Source organism: Puntigrus tetrazona, chromosome 12 (assembly GCF_018831695.1).
Source record: "Puntigrus tetrazona isolate hp1 chromosome 12, ASM1883169v1, whole genome shotgun sequence".
NCBI lineage: Eukaryota > Metazoa > Chordata > Actinopteri > Cypriniformes > Cyprinidae > Puntigrus > Puntigrus tetrazona.
The window spans coordinates 9595127-9619493 of NC_056710.1; the positions used below are offsets into that span (position 1 = coordinate 9595127).

General features: G+C 39.0%; 3 protein-coding genes and 1 long non-coding RNA gene across 4 annotated transcripts in view; 1 reads left to right on the forward strand and 3 right to left on the reverse strand.

Moving 5' to 3' along the window:
• Positions 1 to 24367, reverse strand: part of thrab (thyroid hormone receptor alpha b) — a 628197-nt gene that overhangs the window by 283474 nt on the left and 320356 nt on the right. The window lies entirely within an intron of this gene.
• Positions 1169 to 5546, reverse strand: shbg (sex hormone-binding globulin). The gene is made up of 8 exons (XM_043253356.1): positions 5319 to 5546; positions 4087 to 4178; positions 3790 to 3979; positions 2942 to 3103; positions 2669 to 2828; positions 2453 to 2589; positions 1795 to 1981; positions 1169 to 1629 (listed from the first exon to the last, which is right to left on the reverse strand). The coding sequence occupies exons 1-8, from the start codon at positions 5397 to 5399 to the stop codon at positions 1472 to 1474; spliced, it is 1167 nt and encodes a 388-aa protein (XP_043109291.1). The 5' UTR covers positions 5400 to 5546; the 3' UTR covers positions 1169 to 1471.
• On the reverse strand, positions 6385 to 20415 carry zbtb4 (zinc finger and BTB domain containing 4). The gene is made up of 2 exons (XM_043253298.1): positions 18396 to 20415; positions 6385 to 15156 (listed from the first exon to the last, which is right to left on the reverse strand). Exon 2 carries the CDS (start codon positions 14792 to 14794, stop codon positions 10079 to 10081), a length of 4716 nt encoding a protein of 1571 aa, XP_043109233.1. The 5' UTR covers positions 14795 to 15156; positions 18396 to 20415; the 3' UTR covers positions 6385 to 10078.
• On the forward strand, positions 15167 to 21510 carry LOC122355291. The gene is made up of 2 exons (XR_006252201.1): positions 15167 to 17280; positions 20412 to 21510. It is a non-coding gene; the product is annotated as an uncharacterized LOC122355291 (long non-coding RNA).

Below are 24367 nucleotides of genomic sequence, written 5' to 3' on the forward strand. Positions count from 1 at the left end.
ATGACTTTGCTAACTTTATCAAGACCTGTATTTGGAAATTGCTTAAAATATTTTCTCAGCCCATTTAAACATTAAAAACGGAGGAATCTTACAGATATATATTAAAAAATACTTTGTGGGAACTATACCTTTTTTGTTTTGAAAAAGTCCTCTAGATGGCAGTGGATTACAGATAAACCTGACTGACAACAACTAATAAGCTCACGTAGCCAAAAGCATTAGGTGGGTTTTTATAAACCTTTTTGTGTTCTAGGAGTTTGTTTATTTATTTATTTATTTTATAAATAAAATTGTTCCAGGGTTTGGTTTGTTGTAATCTACAGTCAAGGTCAAAAGTTTACAAAAGCGTACATGTATCTAATTTAGCCTTTTCATTTAGTAGTATTTTTCATTTAGTAGTATTTTTCATTTTTCCCTCTGGAGTGTCAGTGAGTATTTGAATCTTCTGTAATACCATATGAGTCCCTCAGTCTGAAAAGATAGATCTCAAATGGGACCTGAAGGACCTTTTTTTTTTTTTAGAACAGCAGGCAGTTAAACTGTTCAGGTCAAACAAGGGACTCATGAACAACTACCACTAGACAATAAAAAACACGGCTGTGGATCATTCAGGTAACAACACAGCATTAAGACTCAAGGGCATGTAAACTTTTAAATGGAGGCCATTTTTATGAATTACGAACAAATTACAAACTTTTTCGCGTGTGGGCTATTTGTAAACTTCTCATTTAGGTAAATGCTAAATAAACAATGTCATACATTTTGTATAATCCCTTTTAATTTGGTGAAATAAGCAAATGAAAAATAAAATATTGCAAATTCTGGAAGGGATATGTGAACTTTTGACCTTTTGTCCTTTGACTGTAAAGATATGTGTGTATATATATATATATATATATATATATATATATATATATATATATATATATATATATATATATAAAAAACTTAAATCATAAAATATGAAATATGTTGCATTATCAGACTAACATAGATTACTTAATTAGTGTGTTTATATATATATATATATATATATATATATATATATATATATATATATATATATATATATATATATATAATTTATTTATTTTGTTTATTTTTCTTTTTACATACACATTTTGTATTGTCTTTGTGTAATATATATTAATAAAACAATGAAACAATAGAAACAATGACATTTTTATTGATCTGGGTTTATTTTGTTGACTAAAAGATGTTCATTGAAATTTGTACATTTTTACAAAGGCATTTACCTTTTTTTCAATCATTAATGTGCTTTGAAAGATGTGCCATTTAATTTCACATGTATTTTATTGCTCATTATAACATAGCGATCCATTATTAAATTTTTTGAAGTTTTGGGTCAAATGCATGTTTAAATAGGCCTACCTATGACAGTTATAAGATGTGTGGAACATGAAGGAAATCTTAGAGTTTAGACTGCCAGGATGAATGCCTTGTATATCTATTAAGTGAGTTCATTTATTGCTTCTGTAGGACAGCTGTGAGATGAAACTGCTGTGTGTTTGTATAATGCCCGATCGAGATCAATGACCTGGCCTTGGACAAGGATTTTCTCCAGACACCCACGCAGGTAATGTGTATTTTTTGCCTCCTCACTTTCACCTGAAAAAAAGGGTGAAGTAGGATTTGTTTAATACAAGAATTATTGTCTACTTGACAGATACGAGTGAAACGTTGAGAAGTTAACACAGAACGTTAGAGGATATTGGAGAATAGAGGAGTACTTGAGTGCGGAAATTCTTGCTTACTTCCACCTCGCAAATTTACCTGGCACTCCCCCAAAAGTCAGTAGCATCCCATTTTTCCACATGGAGAAAAAGTCCAGACTTTCCGTTTCAAGCTCTGGTTTGCTGTTTACCACAAGTGAATGTTTCAGTATGGTGAAAGTAAGTGTAGCAGGTTCATGGGGAGGGGCAACACTTTCCGATCCCTCTTTCAGGCCCAACTGCATCTCCTGTTACAGTGCAGATAAATGGGTAACACTTTACAACAGAGTCCCATTAGTTAATTCTCTAACTAAAATGTACTTATTTTGAGCAAAGCATTTGTTACATTACATATTAAAGCATATATTACCAAAAAATTTAAATTATGTAATCGTTCAGTCATGTCATTCCAAATGTATGTATTCTTATGTTGAACATGAAGAGATTTTTAAGAATTTTGAAGAACCAATGGTGGTCCCCATTGACTTCCATAGTAGGGATGCCAAACAAAAATGTGATTGAAGTCAATAGGGACTTGTACACTCGTATACAGATTTGATGCAGATATACAACATGAGGGGTAAGTAAATGATGATAAAATTGTAATTTTATCACCATTACACCTGTGTGCTTTTACACAAACAATATCTAGTTTTATCTAGTATTAGTGGGATCATCATTTAAATGACAAAAGCATTTCATTAACATTTTTTTTTTACCTTGACATCTTTATTCCCTTCTAACTCTTTCAAAATATACTCAAATTCTGTGCTTTGGAGACTCAACGTTGTCCCAGTCCAGGATCCGAAGATCTCGACTGTGATACCGGCCTCTTCCGTCTTAAGTTCAGGAAGATCTGTCACAATATGTGCATCAGAAAAATAACGTAATTTAATATGCAATGCAAGTTTAAACATACATGATTCTCTGCTCACCAGATGTATTAAACATAGCCACTCCAGTTCCTGGAAAATAGCTGCCTTTCTTGATCTCAGAGAAGCAGGGCTGGGATTCCCATGTTGAGTCTGTGTCCCAGGGGGTGCTGAGATTTAGCCAATGCCCTCCTCTTATACAAGCATCCATTTCTGGCTCAAACTGAGAAATAAAATAAAGAAAAGGGTGTTTTATGTGGTCAGTCAATGCGGTCAGTGATAATTAGATATTTATATTTACTTTTCAGTTAAAATATTAAGTGCAAGTGAACATACTGGATGGAAGAGCTTTTGTTTGTCCACCAGCATTCCACCAAGAGCAAGACGTATCTTTCCTGTTAGTTCGTGTTGTGTCAGTTTAGAATGAAGACCGACTACAAGCTCTAAATTGCTGTTTACCTCTAGCACCACAAATTTGCCCTCACTGCGCAACTCCAGCTGTCCGAAACAAACAAAGAATACTTAGAAGAATCAGTAAATTACAAATCACATTTCATCAACAAATCCTGTGGAAAAATTTATTATGGTTTTCACAATGATTAATTGCCTCCAAAATCAAAGTTTTTGTGAACATAATATATGTTTGTGTACTGTATATGTTTATTATGCATATATAAATACACACGCATATATATATATATATATATATATATATATATACACAAAATAAATTCTATGAATATAAATATAACATGTAAATATTTTCTAAATATATACTGTATGTGTATGTCTTTATATATGCATAATAAATAGCACTATGAACTATACAACTGTTTTAAATACTTATAAAGAAATGTTTCTTGAACGTCAAATTAGCATATTAGAATGATTTGTGAGGTTTCTTGTGCAGCATTGCTATTTCAGGAAGAATTTAATTAAAAATATATTTAATTAGAAAAAATATATATATTTTAATAATATTTCACCATATTACTGTCTCACTAATCACATAAATGTAGCCTCTGTGAGCATAATTTATTTCTTTCAAAGACATTAAATAAATCTTAAAGACCCCAGACATTTAAACTATATGTCTGTATATATGGTATCATATACAAAGGGTTGTTGGTTTAAATTGCTTCAGAGAAAAAAGTAGAGTTTTAGAAAATATTAACAGTATTTACCATGTGCCAGGCCCCATCATTGAGTTTTCTACCTCCTTTTACACTCACTAAGACGTCTGCTTTCCCAATCTGCATTTCAGGTATACCATCACGCAGTGAAAGCACAAACCAGTCCTGTCCTTCTTTGGTGTCTCCATAAAAGATGGCCCCCTCTGGGTCAAGGGTCCGAAACTCAAAGAAAGATCTGATGCTATAAGTGCAAGGTAAGACATCTCACAGTCAAAACCGCTACTATGATGACTACTGCAGTTGAGCGTCAAGAAACTACGGTTAACAAAGTGAAGCAGGTCAACTCACCTTGAGATGTCAGAGAGATTTGCACTCATCTGCATTAAAGGGGTCCATTTGGACTGTCTGTGCGCAAGATTGATGACTCCCTTGCTGGATATCTGTCTCAGTCATCCCAAAAATCAGAGAACGGCTTTGACATCATACAACAAACATCATACAGCAGCCAAGCATGCTCAGATTACATTGAGACATATCTCTCGCACTCTCGCTAAAGGCTAGGTAAACACAAGCATCTGCGATATCCCAGACAAGCCGCCAATGTAAATACTGCTGCCCCGGGCAAGTGTGGAACTAGGGTTCAGCGAATTCAGAGTCGAAAACTCTAACCGTGCAACGACTTTGTCAGCTACATTTGCTTCTAGGCCAGCCATTTAGCTCAAAATATACAGTGCGTGCTGTGGTCTGTCTTCTGTAATATGTTTTGAAATTTTGAATTTGGGCATGTTCGCAGATGCATGCGCTGTATATCCAAAAATTCTTTCATTTAACATGGCAATACTGGTTAAAGAAATATAACTAAAGAAAGAGCTTAGATGTTTTTCAAAAACTGTATACATTCACTATATGTGTGTCTGTTTGTGTAAACCTATTTTCTATTTATAAATTGGTTAAAATGTAAAAACAAATTACATAAGAAAAATCCATCAAGCTGAATTGTGTAATCCTTAAACTGTCATAAATATATGGCATAAAGAAAATTAAAGGAAAAATTCAAACTAAACTACAAATTTATAAAAATGTAAATCCACTTATTGGTTTGTGAGCACAAACAAAAACTGATCTGTGAAATTGGCTTCAATATTTTTATCTTTAATATTTCCATTACATAACACATCATTTACAAAGGCTTTTTTGTTACTGCAGTTTCACAAGATATTAGAGAGGGAGCAATACTTTCACAATAAAATAAACTTTTATTTAAATGGATTGTCTTTGGAATTACATAAATTAATTTCATATCAAAGCTTTTTTTTTTAAAAAATCAGTTTTTTTCTATTTTCTTTTTAATATTACCAGAAGTCATTTTTGAGTGTAAATAGGTGAAGTGGATTGAGCAAGCATGTCTGTTGATTCAGTTGCATGGTACCGATTGCCTCTGCAGTATACGCAAGTTGTATTTAACATTGTAAAGAGCACTACTTCCTCAACTTTGCATAGTATTTACAAACAAAAAGCTTTTTTGAATATAATATATCTTTAATGTCCTCAGACCTATCTTTTAGAGATCTTATACTCACCTGTTCACTTGATACTCTCCTGCACAGCAGAATCAGGTACGGGCCTAAGAGTAGTATGAGCAGTTTCTTCAGATAGTTCATTCTCTTTTACCTCCAGAGGTTAGAACAGGAGTAGAAATAATGGAATCAGAATGTAAGATTTTGTTTAGCCAACTGCCATCAGACTCCCTCTCTCTATTTCTCTGAGAAGTGAGTTTAGCACACAGCTTCCCCAAAAGACCAGAGGCTGAGGATGTCGACATCACAGCACTGGAAAATATTGATTTTGGGCTTGTTTATACAGGTCTTTGTATGCTGATAACTTAATTAATTTTACTGGCATTCAATTACATGTTTGTGCTGTGGTGTTTAATGATCACGAAGTGGGTGAAAGTCGGGAACAAAATTAAAGAATTTATTTCTGATTTGGGACAGATTTGTATATCTGACAATTTACTCCTAAAAAAGTACAGAACATAAAAAGAGAGATATTTGTAAAACCTTTAATCAAGTGAAAAAAAACATAATTTTTTGGCATACACTACCTTCTATAAGTGTATTGTCTTAATTAAGTGGATGTTGTAAATTCTTATAGTTTTGCAGTAACCCACATAGCATTTTTTTTTCTGTGTGCAATTAAGAAAAAACACTATTTCTGTATAATTTTTAACATGGTTTATATGCAATTTTTTTTTGCCTGTCCCCATCCTCGACCTGGCAGTTAGTCTGATTACATAGCAAATGAACTTTGAAAGATACCTAATGTTTGTTCATTCATTACAGTGAAACCTTGATGTATAACTAGTGAGGCGTAGGTGTTTTTTGTGTACTAAGAATGCTAAGTAGAAGCAGTCTAGTTTTGTATATCTGAGACATAAACCAACCATTTTTATGAACAGCGGTCAGATTAGTTTCTGGAAAGTTTCACTATTTTCTTTAATTATTTGATAGGTGCACATGATTGTTTGTGTGACCCTTGGTCGACTTTCCAAATTCCATGCCTAGTGCCAAAGAGCAAGAAAACCTGGCTATGGCTTACATCTTACAATTTGTATGTGATCCCATATTAATGATGAATTCAAAGATATTTTGCACGTCATCAGGTTAATACTTTATTTGTATGGTTGTAGCGTGGACAGAGGGAGTAAAGAGAACAGGAGCAAAGAAATTAACTGTTGATTGTAGACTTGAAACGGCAATGTGTGCCAACAAACCTTTGTATTAAATGGTCACAAAGTCAACAAGACACAAATAAAGTTTCAAACATTTCACTTCTTTGAAACTGCCCAAATATAATGTGGACCTCTAAAACAATGGCACAATATAACATTGTCACAAAATACCAGACAATTTAGTCACATGCCTACAACTATGACCAAGTGCAGAACATATGCAGCTGGTAGATTTTAGTCACTTTGATTGACATTTGAAGCCTCCAAAGGGTCCTTGTTCTGTGTGGACCAAGATGATGCCAATTCTTTCTTTTTTTTCCTTTTTTTGTAGTTCTGGTATTGTTCAAAACCAAATGTACTGGACAGATGTGTGATTATTTCTCTACATATTTCCCGAAAAAGCTTAATTTCTAAAATATTTCTAAGTGTTTTTTTTCATAGGTCTGTGCAAATATTCAGTAGTCTATCCAGATGCTGACTGATAAATATATATGTTTTTAAAAAGTAGGACTAGTAGTAATAGCCCACACACAGTCACAAGTGACCTCTTTCAAGCATACTATCCACTGAATTTCATTGAATGTCTGCTGATGGGTGAAACAGAAAACATGAGAACATAACTCATAACTCATTATGTTGTTCCTGAAAGCAATACTTAAATAGAATGTTTTATAGAAAATGGTATGACAATTTTTTACTTTGTAAGGTGCGCTCAGATTATGTGCATATTCTTATTAGCTTATTTAAATAAAAATGCAAAGGCATCTTGAATGTAAACATCAGAATTTTTCAATTTTAGTCATTTTAAACCAGTTACTGATTCAGAATTGAACAATTTATACTCTGGCCAATATTTAAACCTAATCAGGCTTAAATAGTCAATAGAGACAAAAACAAAAAAAAATTACAAAGCCATTGTTTTTAGTTCTCTAAAAATAATTTTCTGATTTTTACGTGAACCTCTCAACAACATTTTTGTTACATTCGTTTACACAAATTTAACATTTACTCTTTTTTTTTTTTTTTTTTTTTTACCAATCACTGGTACAAGTGGTTTACGGAATTATTTCATGTATACATTTCTAGAATTCATGTAAAAATGTTGTCATGGTGGAGGAAATACAGCAAAAATAAGAGGTCCAAAATCAAACACAAGTTTGTTGGTAGCTATCAAGGGAGATAGACCTTGTTTTGGTTTCCTTTTCCTTTACCACCACACACCCTTTCTCTCTCTCACACACACACATACTTTTACAATGCAAACAAAAGGCTTGTACTCATACCCGAGTGAAGCTACATTATCCACAACCGTTCAATGCATTGTGTTTAACCCTCAGGAAATGAACAGTGCTGCGGCTACATTGCACAGTTTCACACTTACTTCAAAGGGAGAAGGTAAAATATTAAGAATAGACAGGGAGGGGGTGTTGGAATGAGAAAGAGTTGGAGATGGAAGGGTGGTGTTTGAAAAGATTTCGTAATGCTTGGGGAAAAGAAATAAGGCAACATAGGAGTTTGTCTTTTTGGTTTTAGATTTGAAATTTTGATACTGAAGGGTTAAAAAAAAAAAAAAAACGCCCAAAAGGTTTTGCGAGGATATGCCTCAAGAGAAAAAAGCAGGAGTAAATGAAGAACCACATATGGAGGACAATGGAGTTTGTGACAATACCAGAAGATACTGAAGAAGCAGTTGTTGCTCATGCGTTGTGGTTATATTGAATCCAACTTCCTTGACATGTCCCTAAGACTACTGTATATATATATATTTATATATGAATACCTCATAGCGGTTCAATATTACATGTTATTTTTCAAGTCAGCGTACAGAAATGATCTACCATACTGTCTTTATTTTTAACCTCAAGACTAAATTACATTCATATTTTTGTGTACTTGAATGAGCTTCAAGTACAAGCCTTTTCTCACTACCAAAAAGGGAAAAAAATGTAAATCAAACAAATAGTATAGTGAAATAAAAAACAAAAAAGTACAAGGGAGAGCTTAAGCTACTCCAGTGCTATAAGTCCCATAGTGCAGGCCCTGCTGGGGCGTCAGGACTGATTGACGTCCTGTCCCTCTCCTTTCTTTGCTGCGGAGAGAGAATCTGCTAACCAAAAGAAAAGGTGGCTTGCTTGTAGTTGATTATGTTTTTCTAAAACTAACATTCACCGACTACTGCCTCTTACAAGTGTACGATTCTCTCTGTCTTTATAAAGGAAGCTCCATTTATGCTAACGCATTGCCCAGCTGCGTATTTCTCCCGTTTTTGCTCACGCTCTCACTCTGTGTCGTTGTCTGTTTGTCTCACTTGGTTTCTCCCTCTCTGTTGTGTCTTAAATTCAGTCAAGTGAATGGAGTGTCTTTGGTGGACACCAGGGGGCAGTGGGGAGGAGAAGGCCACAAACATGAAGTCGACTGGAACGTATGTTGTTGGAAGAGATGAAACAGTTGGCAGGAGTACTGGAAGTACACAGACTTATTTCATAAATGATCAAGGATTAATACCGACATCCTACAAACCAAACTATGCGAAACACAATCTGTCTCTAGGCATAACATGCTCAAATGTAGAGTGGATTCTACATCACCATACATTTGATCTTGTCATGATGATCCTGGTTAGTGAAGGCATCACGTAATAATATGTTTAATCCATATGACATGTAGCTACACCATCAAGTTGCTATGCTATGACTTACGAAAGAAGAACTTCATCTATGTTTTCTATTTACTGACCTATTAAGATTATAACAGCTTTCCAGGAATGGTGTTTTTATGTGAACTTCCATGGAACTGACCAAGGCTGATGCAGCACAAATGATTTCAAGTGTGCATGCCTACACCCCCAACACACCGCACAAATACACTTACACAAACCTGCAGGCACACATAAAGCCGAAATACTGAAAAACACATGACTGGAGTACCGATGTTGTAAGATATGACACTATGAGCTACCCCAAAGTCTCCATGCATTACCTCTATACAAAATCGCGCACTGTACACACTCATGCATGCACACACACGCACACACGCACACACACAAAACTGCTGCTGCAACTTCCCTGTGTGTTGAGTATGTTGAGCCTCTTCAGGCATACCATTTTGCTTTTAATGATAAGCCACCCTTGTATTACTATAAGCAGTATAATTAACACAACTATTATTATCATTATTGTTGTTATACTGTCCTTATTATGGGAAGCAGACAGAATTCATTTAACAAAACACATATCCTGTTAGCTGTTATTGTTCATGTGTTATCCCTAATGTCATATTGATTTTGAGAGGACGGATATCCAAGCTCTAACAACACTACAGAAGAGGCAAAGAAGTGGTGTGTTGGAGGTGCATCTTGGCAGTGCCTGAAGGGGGAGTTGTATCTATTGTTCTTCACCCCCTTATATCCTTTCCTTCTGTCGTCAAGACACCTCTCCATCTTTCCACCACGTTTGATTTCTAGGTATGCCTATGCATTTACTGCTTTACAAAAGAGAAGTAAGAGCTGTGCAAGAGTGTTCAGTTAACAAACAGAAAAACATAACTTCCACCCTTAATGGCCTCCTCTGCTCTTCTACAGATAATCCCTTGCTGCCATTGTCTACTCACTTATGGGTTGTCCTGCTTTGTGCTACTGCTGCCACCACTGTTGTATAGGCTGGGGTTCACTACTAAAGGATGGGGCACTGTGCCTGTTAAAGGGGCAGCAGCGGCAGCGTAATTGAAAAAAGGCAAGAAGGGTAAGGGCTCTTTGTCCCCTGATGCCATCATATTTAGAGCCATTGGAAGGGCAGCAAGGTTGTAGGGGTATGGCAGTAACTGTGGGCCATACAGTAGGTGATAGGGGTCAGGGTAAAAGGGCAGTTTGGTGGAGTCAGAGTGGGGTACCATCTTCCCAAGTGGCGGAAAGGGTAGGGGTCCAGCAGGGTAAGACATCAGGATTTGCTCCTCCTGTTTCTTACCAGAGCAGTACCCTCCAGGTATGACCAAGGGAAGAGTAAGCTCCTGGACAGGGTAGCCTGAGCCTCTGTGGTGTTCTGTAGGAGTGACAGAGGAGAGGTCCTTTGATTCAGGCTCTGCTGTGGGCACTTGAGGATGTAGCAGGTTGTTGGACAAAGGAGTATCGCTCATCCCAGTTGAATTCACTGACAACATGAGACCCTGCTTGTCTGTATTGTGCCTTCCTCTGTGTGTTTGGCTTTGCTCCACCTGTGGCCGCATCTGTAGGTCCAAGGGTCCTGGAGAATGACAAGGTGACTTTGAATACCTTTGAGAAGATCCTTTTGGAGTGGTTTGAATGACAGAGAATGTAGGAGATGGTATAGGACTGAGTGGTTCCTCTTTGGGTACTAGCAACAACACCTCCTCATTACAAGACTGTTCCTTTGAGATGTTGGATGGATGTTTATTCTGTTGATCAAGCTCCTTCTTTTTTGCCAGTATTGTTGGCATGGATAAGTCTTGGGCTTGGCTGCTGGATTGAGGAAAGATTCTTAAATCCTGAGCATCTTGTAAATCACTGAAATCTTCATTTGGAATATTGTCACCTTCTCTAAACACATAACCTCTGCCTGTTTTTAGTGATATGGGTCCAGATGGAGTTGTTTCTCTTCTAATCTGAGGCTCTGTCAGAATTTGAGAAATTTGGATTTGCCTGTCACTTGGCGTTGGGCTTCTTTTCTGCTGATCTGCTGTGTCTAAACTCCGTTTCTCTGGTGTCCTATAGTCTAGGCACTCTGCACCATTCATTACTAGTACACTAGGGAGGTTAGGAGAGATGACATTAAACCTTTCTAAAGTGGGGCTGTGCATGACTTGGGAAAACTTTGCACACAGTGGACTGTGGACTTTGTCATTGGCTGCCACTTTGGGGCTTTCACAATTTCTGACTCTTTGGTGTTCTTCCATCTTCTCACCCAGTTGGTTGTCAGTAATTTGACAGTCAGGTTTGGAGTAATATATGACAGACACGGGCTGTACTTGCTCACAGTTGGTGTCTAAACCTTTGCTTGGTGTAGTGTCCACTGCAGAAGTTGCACAACTAGGCAAATCTTGCTGTGTGTCTTCAACCTCAGTTGAACTGCCTAACTCATGCCGCTTGAGGTGACAGTTAAGTGCAGCAGAGGTTTTACAGACTTTATCACATTGTGAGCATGTATATCTGATTAAAGGCCTCCTGCCCAAGCGAACTGGGCTGCCTTTCTCTATGGAACGTCCATCCACTCTGTTCTCATCTGCTTTTATTTCCACCTCATTTCTTGATGACTGGGAAGTGAAGAAAGTAGGGGCAGACAGGGGCTTGGTTTTGGGATGTTGAGTCCTCTGATGTTCCTCTAGTTTGGACTGTGAGGGAAATGGAGCTCTGCAAAGCATGCACACAAACTCAAACAGATGTGTCAACTCATGTTTGTCTCGTTTTCTTGGGCTGGAGAACCAGCGCCCACATGTTCCACACTCAGAAGCCTGATCTTCTGACCATCGTTGTTTGATGATAGAGGATGCTGTATTTTGAGAATTGATTGTGGCCTGCGAAACAGACAAAGGGAGAGAAAGATCAGGCTTTCCATGTGTTATCTTTTCTTTATCCTTCTGTTCTGTTTTCGAAGAGACAGGACAGGTGTGTGACATTTCTTTAACTTCACATGTCTGTGGATCACTAACTTCTTTCCGCTCTTTCTTTACTTTATGTCTCCTCTCCTTTCCATCATCTGCCTCTGCACCGACAATTTCTTTATTCAGATTTTTCATGAGTCTCTCAGCTCTCCTCATAGGCCTTAGGGATCGTTTGTAGTGCAATTTGCGCTTCCATGCTTTAGCCCCTTGCATATGAAGGGCCTTTCGCTTGGGTTTGTAAGAATAGTAAGGCCTCCATAGGTTATCCTCTACATCATGGTCATTTCTGTCCTCCCTGACCTCCTGCCGGAAAAAGTATTTCCTCACCTTGCCTTTTAGCTTAGGGTTTTTCCATTTGGACTCCCCCCCTTTTCCTTCCTGACTGGAGTTACGGTGTTTACGTTGGTGGTGATTGGTGTGCCGCAGCTCTCTCTGTTCCTGTGAAAGGTTATTCTTTTTGGGTTTGCTGCGTGTAGGGCTTTTGTCTCTCCTTAGATCTGTTTCAGAGATGCTCCGTTTGACAATTGCCTCCTCCCCTATGCGCACAGTAATCTGACAAAGTGGGCCGCTGCCTTTGACTTCTGATCCCACTGCTAAAGGTATTGTTTTACTTGACTCTGTTTTATTGTGAACTTTTCGTCCTTTGTGAAGTTTCTCTGTTGGCTGTCTCATTTTCGAGGCCTCTGTGTCTTCACTGACAGTGTTCCAGTCCCTGTATGGCTGTGTGTGCTCTCTCTGGCTATGTTTTTTAATCTGTTTTTGACCTGTTTTTGCCATTATATGATTTTCTGGACTTCTTTTTCTCTCCTCAGAATCCATCTTGCTTCTGTTAACTATGACAGAGGATGAAACTGCAGCACTGTGCATGATGACTGAGGGTTTGCTGTGTGCAAATGCAATAACTGAAGAAACAGCTCCTTCTGGACACTTTGGAGTTTTGCTTTTGCCACTGCTACTACCTGACTGCCATAAATCTGACCCCTCTGTCTCTGTTGCTTCCACTGTTATGTCTTTCTGAGGAGAAGCTAGTTTTTTACCCTGCTCAACACCCACCCTGATGGGAAATCGCTCAGGCTCAGTCTTGATGTCTGTGGTTTGAAGATCTTTCAGGAAAGACTCCAATTTCTTAGTGTCCAGAGGTTGTGGGAGGTTGCTGTCTATAGATAAAGGCAAGGTAACTGATGAATCAGAAGTAAGTAATCCATCGGCCATTGGCTGGCTGTATGTTTTGTAAGGTCGCTTTAGAGATCGCATGGGCAGCAGGCGGTACAGTTTAAGGGCATTGACCTTCTGCTTGTAGCCACCATTGGCTGTTTTTTCACTTGAGATCAAGCCAGGATTGATACCATGGAACGCCTTCTGGTGTGTTTTAAGGTTGTAGTAAGTAGGAAATGCCTCCCAGCAAAAGATGCACTGGTAGCGCCTTTCACCTGTGTGCCACACCTCATGTTTGGTACGGTACTCGGCCAAAGCAAAAACCTTATCACAATAGTGACAGGGGTACTTCCGGCGCCATGAATGGACATTGGAGTGTCGCTTCAGGCTGGACAATGTCATGTAAGAGCGTTCGCACACTGAGCAAAAGTAAATGATATGTCCATCCACAACTTTTACAAAGTGATCCTCTTCCCCCAGGGCATCCCCGCAAGTCAATGCTCCAGCATGACGGGCGTGAAGGTCTCGCACTTTCTTTATGGGTCGGCCAGGCCTTGTTCCTTGTCCAAGCTGTTCTGGCTCCGCAGCCTCATCTGCTCTCTCCCCCTCCACTTCACCCTCCTCCAGGGGCTCTTCTTTGGGTGGCACTGGAAAAGCTGGCAGCCCTTGCCTGCAGGTGGCCTCATGGGATTGCAGTCTTTTATTATGGATGAAGGCTTTGCCACAGTGGCGGCAGCTGAGTACTCGTCCCCCCCGATGGAGACGCATGTGGACAGTGAGGGACGAGGCAGTGCTGAACAGACGGTGGCACACCCCACACAGTAGTTCTGGCTTCGGCACTGCCCTAAAGGAGTCATGGAAAGATGGCGTGGGGATAGTCAAGGGGGAGGAAGTTAGAGAGACAGACGAGGGTGAAGGAGGAGGAGGAGGGGTCGATGAGGACGAGTGAGGGTTTATGCTAGGGAGAGGAAGGCTCAGTTCAACATGGAGGCTGTTTGCCTTGCGTTTTTTGCCTTTTGAACTCTCTGGATCCTTCACACCTTGGTCCTGGTAGGCTCTCGCGCTGAGGTTGAAAAGAATGTGTGCTGTTTCTGTTGTCGAATGCTCTTTGTAGCCATTATTAAGACTAACCCCAGCTGTCTCTTTTGAATAGTCAATTTTGTTAGAGTGTTGTAAGGGAGATGTTGGGTATCTGGAGCCACTACCATCAACAGAAAAGGACAGAGATGACTTGCAGTTTTTACTGACCGGAGCAGTTAGATCAACAGGGTAGGAAGAGGAAGTGCATGGCAGGCGGTCAGCTTTTGATGACGTTTTAGATAACTGTTTGTCTCTGAATGCTTCCCCCATCCATGCTGTGCCTTCTGAACCATCTCTGTCGTGAACGTCAGTGGAGGACGTGGGGTGGGATGAGGAGCAGTGCTTCTGTGCAGAAAAGCTAGGCAATCCAGCACTGAGGGGAAAACTGAGCGATATCCTCGTAGTTTTGGCACCATCCACCTCCTCCGTGCCCTCTCCCATCCTGTCTCCTCTCATGTGTTTATTTCTGTGTTTCATTGGATCCTTGTACAAGTCCTCTGAAATGCTCTCCAAGGCTATAGTTGGCCTAAAACAGAGAACACTAGACAGTCAAAGGATGTGTCTGTAGTCCAACAAGGTCCAGGAAAATGCTTTACAGTGGGTCTGTTCTAGCTCTATCTTCAGTGCAAAAGTTGACAGTTGAAGGATGGTAGAAAACAGAAGTGTCAAGCCCAGAGACAATGACTCCTAGATGTAGGTAACATTGTGCATCTTTGATTATCTTCATATAAAACAAGATGAGGATTGCCATGAATTGCACATTCAGCTCCAAGAATGCAGTGCAGGTGTGGAGAGGGTCCCAGCTATCCTCTCCCGACACCATGACCCCGCTCTTAATCCTGCAAAAAAAAAAAAAAAAAAAAAAAAAAACACAACAAAACAAAAGATAGTTCAAATATTCAGTTTTAATCACAGGAAACATTATAGATTTTAGATAACCACAAACCATAGAATTTAGTATTAGACAAGAAAGGACACATGCTAAAAAAATTGTGCATTGTGTGGTGGCAAATTAGCATACTACACTACCTATAAAATACACACTTGCACAAAATAAGCAATCCATTATGGTAATTATACACAGGAAACTTATTCAGACAAGGTTGTTTGCAGTCATCTTAGTTTCTGAATTTGGCACGACAAAATCTGAAAATGTGGAAAGAATCTCAGCAATCAACCCCACTGAGTCACAGCATTCTCTTCACCTAATTGAACACTGCTAAAATTTAATTAAGATTTCCCCAACAGAGTGTTATTTATAGTCAAAGTGCTCCAAATATGCTTAGACTGAAAAGGTACCAAAATATAGATGGCCTTTTGAACCGAAGCATCATATATTCTACACATGTAAATATGTAGAAATATTTATTTTTACTACACTTAATGATATTTACATCACTTAATATCATTTAACCCAAAAGACCCTGTGACAAGTACTGTCATACAGTTTTCTTTAGCAGTCTGAGATTGAATAGTCCAGTCTTGCTGTGTTCATAAACCCTCATTAGTTGCTTATTCAATGATCATCTTATTTGCTTAACCTACTTTACCAAAATCTACCACAGATTTTGGTGAGCATTTTAGTTATCGCTAATGATGCGACACCAGAGAAAATCCCCAGTCATGGTTTTCTGCCTGCGTTTTAGCCAGGCAGGCAGGCAGGCAGGCCTCTGTAAAATTCCACAAGCAGCCCTGAACGCACTGAAACTAGGTCAGCACTGTTATTGCAGAGAGAGAAAGAGAGGAGGAGGGAGAGCAATGGAGAGAGAAAGAGAGAGAGAGAGAGAGAGAGAGAGAGAGAGAGAGAGGGGGGAAGAAAGCAAGATCCAGGCCTGGAGACAGGAACAGCCACAAACACACACTTACACATGCACAGAAACACACGCACACTGACACTCACACACAGGCAGTCAACAAGCTGCATGCACAAGCACACACACTCTCCTCTCAACACGCAAATACATTTGCAGGCGTGTAAGCACATATGAACCGGTCTGTCCATAAACAAGTGGCTTGACAGCTAGCGTTACCCAGCATACCACAAATGCAGCTGCTGAGAGTGTGCAAAGGATGTATACCAGAAGACCTGTATAATAATAGATGTTACGTAAGAGTACATTTAGACAGGAAGAGTTGTGCAATTGTTGTGGCTGTGGCCGCTAAGGCAAGGCCTAAGAATGACACAGTTTGGCGTTTGCATAGTAATGGACAAACACATCTGCCACCCCCTCATTTTCTCTGTACGTCTGTCCCTATTTATCTCTCCCTCTCACCCTCCTTTTCTCTTCGCATATGACGCACACACTGCCTCTCAACAAACAGTCCCTGGCGCAAGAGGCTGGCCAAGCGTGACAGGGCCTTTGCCTCCCCCCTCTGACTGCCCCTCTACTTAAACATGCGACCAACTGAAAGAGTTAGAGCTGAAGAATTAAGGTGATGCATTTTGCACACCTCAGAACATTATGTCAAGTATATGCTATTAACAAATCGACTTTATCCTACAAGTAGGAAATTAAAAACTAGCGTCAGAAACGCGTCATCAGCCGAAACGTTAAATGCATGCTAGTCTTGCAGATGAAGATTTTCAATTTAAGCTCTTGAGATAACTTGTTTTATAATGCCGGTTGGGAATCGAGAAGAGTCTCGGAAGAAGCCGGGTATTGGGCTAAAGGTCTTGCGTTTAACTGTGTCACTGAAACAGACCATGCACTGAATGGCAGTGGAAAAGGGTAATGAGTGAAGGCCGCCTGTTTCCGTGTGGCCGTGACGGGGCCCATCAGGGTGAGGCGGACTGTGAAAAGGGGGCAGTCGCTAGATACTGAACTCTGCACAACCCCCTGCCAAAAACATGGTGGAGCCAGCCAGAGGAGAGATGAGGGGTAGGGAAAGAAGCGAAAAGGAGGAGTGGGCTGTTTTGGAAGCAGTTGGGAGATGGAGCCGGATGGTCCGAGGTTGGGTTCATGGTAAGATTTCCTCGCTCCTTGCTTTCCCCTCTGAGCAATTTATGGTATCTTGGTGATTTGGCATGACGGGCCATGCTCTAGCGAGTCTGCCCGTGTTACACGCTGTGTTCGACATGGTCCGCTGAATTTAAACTCGACAAGTGATTCCCATAAATCTGTTGCTGTAATATGATCAAGGAAAATTTTCTAAGAAGAGCAAAACTGGAAGAAAATTGCCTTCATAGACAGAGTGAGATACTCCGCTATGACCTGGCTAAAGCTACTTCCTTTAGATCATGTCTGAACCTGTTTCTATAATGCTTTGGTTTAGCTAGGAAGGCCAGCAGCATTGCCATGTTTCCATTCTAACTTTGCCAGAAACTTTATGCTAACATGTGCCAGGGTTTGAATAGCAAATATCTCATGCTAGCTGACTTGAACCCTTAAGCAGCGACAGGAAATTCTATTTGATCCTGGTGCATATGCAACTCACTTCAACAAGACCATACAACTTGGCTGCTTGGCTTCTAACGACCTCTGACCCTGCGGCCTTGTAGGGGATGTTAATAGTGTTGTACTTTGCTATGTTTTTTTTTTTTAAAGTGCAAGTGCATCTTATAACATCTAATAACATCCACCTAACGTAAACGCGGGTTGATGCCGTTTTTAGGAAAACGACTTGCTCTGTATTCCAAGATGCCGCTTGATCGTTAATTCTAAAAGCATGTCCTTCGCTATCGAGATGATTTCATCAGATGTGAACTTGCCACAACATAAAGTATCCAAATCCAGCAGACCAGAAATTCTAATAAGAGAACGCCAAAACAAAAAAAGTCTGAAGCTTTATTCTGATTATACTTTAATCGTGGAGCGACTCACCAGCCCTGAAAAAGAACTGCGTGGTTCAGCCACAACAGCCGAGGATAAGGGAGACAGGCCTTGATTAGCGCACACACAAACCCACACGCACACTCATTTCTGGTGTCTACACTGAACCAAAACAACATCGATATGATATGAGAGTGGCATAGAAAGGCAAGAAGCAGGAAGAGGTGAAGACAGAGAGATAGATCAGAGGAAAAAGTCTCTCCTTCTCACTCCCATTCTCCGCTAGGCAAGCACACAAGACAACGTACCTCGAAAAACCTTCTGCTGCATCTCGGCTGCGATGTGTTCTCTCTCTCACTCTCTCACTCTCCCTCCCTCGGTCTGTGTGTGCTGGTCTGCGTGTTCCCGTGTGCGTGTATGAGTGAGAGAGAGAGAGAGAGAGAACACAGGGAAAGACGAGCGCGTGCACACAGGCAGCGCTATGTAGAGGGCAGAAACGACTCTCTCGCACTCTGACTCTCCCCCTCCTTCTACCGCTCTGTCTCTCCTTCCCTCACCCGCTCTCTCGCTCTCTCACACTTCAGTTTGCCACTGACACATGATTCTGGGCTGTTTTTGCATTTTTTATCTCCCCCAGCCTCATACCCTTACTCCCCCCCCCCCCCCAGCCTCATTTTAATTCCAATTCTTTTTTTATTCCAAATTTTTTTGTTGTTCTTCATTAGACACACACTTTCAGCATGCACATTCTCCACTCTACATACACCAAGCCTGATGATAGCGAGGAAGGGAGGGAGAGCCGGAGCGAGGGAGAGAATGAGCGAGTGAGAGGACGCCATTTAAGCAGTTTGTTACGAGCACTGCCAGTCCCCAAAATGGCTGAAAACAAACAGGAGCCATGCCAACAGAAAAAAAGCTTGGCCATAGAGACACGAAGGGAAAGAGATAAAGAGTACGAGCAGGGAGAAAGAGAGAGACGCCAGACAATACTTGGGTAAAACTCTTGAAATAAGTGAGGTAGCCAAAAGAGAGATCAAAGAGAAGGGCATGGACATGCACTTTGGTTTCCATTTTCTCCTCCACTTCCTTGACTAAAGAGGAGGACGTTTATGGAGAGAAGCGGTGCAATAGAGGAGTAAACATTGACGTTTTTGGCCGAGACGGCCTTCTGTGACAGACCTGGCCTTCTCGCCATTACGCAGAGCAGAGAAATAGCACCTCTACGTACTTTTTGTCCTGCCCTCGTTTGCTGAATCAATCCGTCTGGCATTTGCCGTATCGATCGATCATGCTTACTCTCAATCTATAGCTACTGAAAAGTTCAAGAACCACCTGTTTTAAAACGGTATTGTGTGTGGAGAACTCCTCGAGATCGTCTGATTTAACATTCCAAAAAAAAATTCCAGCCCAAACGGACCCGCGGAGAGCAGGGCTACAGGACAAGGAAAATGAGAGTTCATACTGAATTTTTTTTTTTTCGCTTCACTCTTCCTCTTCTGTCCGCTTTTTTTCATGCCCAAATTTCTGCCGAACAGCTCATTATACCCCCCATCCTACGTTCCTTTCCCCTGTGCCCCTCGGTCCTTCTGTCTATTTTTCCTTTCTCTTTCGCACTCCTTCTTTTTCTTTTCTATTGTATGCCAGCCCACTTGTCTCCATGGGAACTCCGTTTGGAAGGGGTGTTGTTCTTATGATCTCTCCGACTTGTTGGAACTTTGTCACTTTTCTCACACTTCTACGTGGTTCTTATTGTGAGCTCGATTATAGAACATTCGGTTCACATGCTTGTTTTAAACTCTTTGTTTCTTTTTAAAATTTAGAATAGTTCAGGTAAACTATTCAGTAAGGTTTACCAAAAGGTGATTCTACTTTTTCGTGAGCTGTTTGGGAATTGGAACAAGGATATAAGAAACTAAAAAATGCAAGATATTTCACCACAGTCAATATAAGGGGTGCATATGTCAAGATATCTAGACAATAGAAGTTTTATTACTCTGTGTGGATAAGGAAATCGAGTTGTTGATAAGGAAGTTCATATGAATTAGTTCGGGATAAGATCTTAGTTCAAGTCAAAGTCAGTTTGATAGCAAATGTTCAAGGATTATGCATTAAGCAAAAATAAATTTATATTAATATATTTATATTTTATATTATTTAAATAGCATTTGAACTTTAAAAAAAAACAGAAGTAGGCCAGACAGAGGTGGTCTTCACAAACCGTCCTCTTGAATCAGCCATTCAACTATTTAAACAAGCTTTGTCATATTCCAAATTATTGTACTTGTCGTTTGATTGCCTCTAATCTTTGTCTGCTGTGAAAATAGGTGGCTGAAATGTTTCCCTGCTCACTGCTGATCAAAGACCGTCTTTAACATGACATATGGATCAGCAGACACTAATGAGAGGGCAGTGGCCAGCTGAATCTCCACAGTAACAAAAGAGGCTGGGACATCTGGAGTCAGCCACACACAGACTCCTGGTGAGTTTTGGGGGAGCTGCCGAACGTCCGCCTGTAATGGGAGGACTGGATAACAAATATGGCAGTGGGCAGATGAATGAAATGTCAAGTTAACCCTCTGACGTTTCATGGTTTTGTTATCAGTCTGAGGACAAATAATCAGTGTTTACAATACAATATCAGATTTGCAATACAAGGTAGTAGAAAAAAATGTCATACTATTTGCAAACCTACTTGTCACATTTAAAAACAAAATATTGAAAGAAAAGGTAACAAAACAAGAAAAACCCTTTCTCTATGCCTGGCTTTTACATTTTCCTATGCCCCTCATTTAATAATAAATGCATAGCGCAGAGGAAGTAGAATCGAAAAAAATGTATATATAATATTGCTGCATTTTATGTATATATTTTTACATACATATATCGCTCTTGGTACTGCCATGTATAATTGCATTTTGTATTTGACTTTGAGAGTAAAGAATTTTTTACTAATTTAATTTTGATATCTGTTAATTGTTTGAAACAATTGCTGTTCTGTCGCCTTTTTATTTTTGTATCTCTCTGATTGAATAGCATCAATAAAAAGAGTTAAACAAAAAAACTGCACAATGCTATTGGTATGACTATTGGTCTGCAATTGCAAATTTTAATGCAATATTTTTTTCTTTATTACCTATTTTTGTTGCAATTTCCTTTATTTTAAAATATATTTTTAATTATTCGATATTTAATTATCACTTGGTTTGTCCATGCTGTTAATATATGATATTAATTACTGTTTCTTGCATTGTCTTGATGTTGCTTAAAATGCTCTGATTGTAAGTTCATCCCTGTTTTATATTTACATGACATGTACCTAAAATGTTCTTATATTGTAATAAATGATTTGCTCTATATAGCTCCAGTCTGACATATTTGTAACAGCTTACATGAAGATAAATAAATCCATATGAATGATTGGCAGCCCTTTGTCTTAACTCACATTGTCCAAACGCTGTGGATTCGCTTTGTATATTTCTATGATTTCTGATGTCGTTCTCATCTTCCAAGCATATTCAGAAAGGAGATTAAGTGCTAAATGCTTCTTTAAAATACTGTTCCCGTTCTTTGTCTAATTGTTTCTAACATTTCTTTAATATTAGGAATTGCCCAACCATGCATTTCTGTATTTTAGTTTTAAAACATTTAGCGTAACTTTTTTGGGTCACGATGCACGGAATAAAATCAATGTTAAGTTCACTGAAAGCAGATGCAATCAACAAAACGTAGGTGAGTAATGACCGTTAGAATGATAGGATGAATTCTGGCCTGAATGTAACAGTTGAATGTGTCTCCAGGAACACGCGCAAACAAAGGAGCAGTCATGACGTGGAGACCAGGAGATTCGACTTGGAAAAAGGAGGCAGCATCAGAGATAATACAAAGAGTTATGGGCAGTTTCCCAAGGTAAGAGAGTCTGTGTTCTCTTGACAAGGCCAGAAAGTGAATGACAGCGCGCATGTGTCTTCGTAGGGGTGTTGATGAGTGCTGACAAGGGACATGTGTGTGTGATTAAAACTCTGGGAAACTGAGTCATGAGGAGCGAGAGCCTGGCGTGACTCTGACGCCCTCTTCAATTCGTTCTTTTTCTAAATAGCCTCCTATTTGCAGTACTCGCGTCTTTTTGAAAGCTATTTTTATGTGGGTACGCTTTAAGCTAAAACTCAATAATATCAGGGTTTTAATTTTATGTATCCCTTGACTTTAAGACATTTTATTTGTATTAAAGTTCTGCAGATATAGCATATAATGGATCCCCTTGTCTTGTTTCTTTCAATATTTAAAACGCTTCCAAAATATTTCCATTAGCCATCACTCTTACTTTAGCTCGTTTATACATCCCTTTAATCGTTGTAATAAACTTTTGTTGAAGGTCAAAGAACTCACACATTTTGAAATTGAAGGGCTGTAACAACCTAACAAAGGTCTTTTCAGTGTGAGAAGTCAAGGCACTTTTTGCTTTTTTTCACTCACTTTTAAGTTGTTCCAAACCTGTGTGAGTATCTTTCTTCTAATGAACAAAAAAGAAGAAATACACTTTTTTTTAGAGTAACTTGAGTAAGCAAACAGTTGTTGGTCCCTATTGAGTGCCATAATATGTAAAAAATATTTTGAAAATCAATCGGGGGCATAAACTGTTTGGACAACTTAAGGGTGAGTAAATGAATTTTTTTCGTTTTTTATGCCTTTAAGTAATAAGTTACTTAAAGGGACAGGTCCCCACCGCCCATTTTTAGGACACAAAATATTTTTAAATGTGTGTTATTGCTTATTGTCCATATAATCAGTATTATAAAGCAAAGCAACAATAAACTTCATTGCCTTTTATTAAAAATGGACAAGTAAACCAGTGAAACATTTTTCAGAATATCTAATATTGTGTTCCACCAAGTCATAGAGATGTTTACTACAACTGTTCTCTATTTGATATACTTTAAAAATGTATTTATTTCAGTGATGGGAAAGTTAATTTTTTTTTTTAGCAGCCATTAATGTTAAACTATCCTTCAGAAATCATTCTAATATGTTGATCTGGTTCTCAGGTTAACATTTTTTTTTATTAATAATGCTGTGAAAACAGTTATGCTTCTTAATATTTTTTTTGTGGAAACCAAAACTATTAAGCAATTTTTTTTGGTTCTTTGGTGAACCAAAAAATAGTTCTTCTCTGGCATTAATGTGAAAACTTCCTTATGGAAACTTTAAGAGTGTGCCCTCTGCTGTGGTCGTGTAATTTCCGTTTCTAAGAGGTGAACTTATAACTCGCACAACTCACCCCATTTACAGCCCTTCCAGAATGCCGCTGAAATTTCAAGCTCGAGATGATCAGTGTTTGGGATAATCAAAGACAAACTGTAATTTAAGTGAGAAGTGCTATTTAGTGTAATTACTTTAGCACTCCATTTTATTTAAAAAATTTTTTTTTTTTTTGCTTCAATATTTGACATTTAGCATTTTCTCTTTCATAGTTATCATAATAACATGTCATGTTAACTCACCCTGGTCTTATGTAATAGAACATTTTGATGATTAAAATATAGGCTTGGTGAGCTTAATTTTGTAAAACTTTACCATTCACGGTCATTACCATCTTAAAAACGTATCATTACTTTGCCTTGGTAAATGTTCTGTTCTTCTTCTTTCCTTTTTTTTTTTTTAAACCAAACAAGCTTACTTATGGAGCCTTGTGATTACTAAACTGGAACAACAGGGCTTCCCTGAGAACTCATGATCAAAGCACAACCCATTTTCTGCTTGATTGTGGCTTCCGCTTGGCAGAGGAAGATCCTGACGGGCCGAGGGAAGACGAGCGTTCAGCCGTGTCTGTTTAGCGCTCAAAGCTTCCATCTAGTGGTCATGTCTCTGCTCTGATTTCTAGTTGAGTTTCTCATCATCTCTTGCACTCACACACGACTGTAACGCGATCATAATGTAACATTTGAGCATGTGCCTTTAATGGCTACATCACGAAAAACTAAATCCAATAACACCACATGTGGTATTAAACGTGTCTTGACATTTTGGTAATATCTGACAAGACTGTGTCATTATCCATTTGTGATTTGCTATCAAAGTAAGATTATGGTTTCGCTCTAATTTCTGAAATAGTTTTGTGTATATCCACCCACTGTTGTTTAATGCAAATGTATTAATCGTTTATACATATTTGCTATGAAATGTATTTGTTTTCATGAAAGAACACCGTTTCTAAATTGCTTCGCAACGTTATAAATAGCAAAACGTCCTTTGAATAAAAAGTTACTTGTTAATGGCTTGCCTC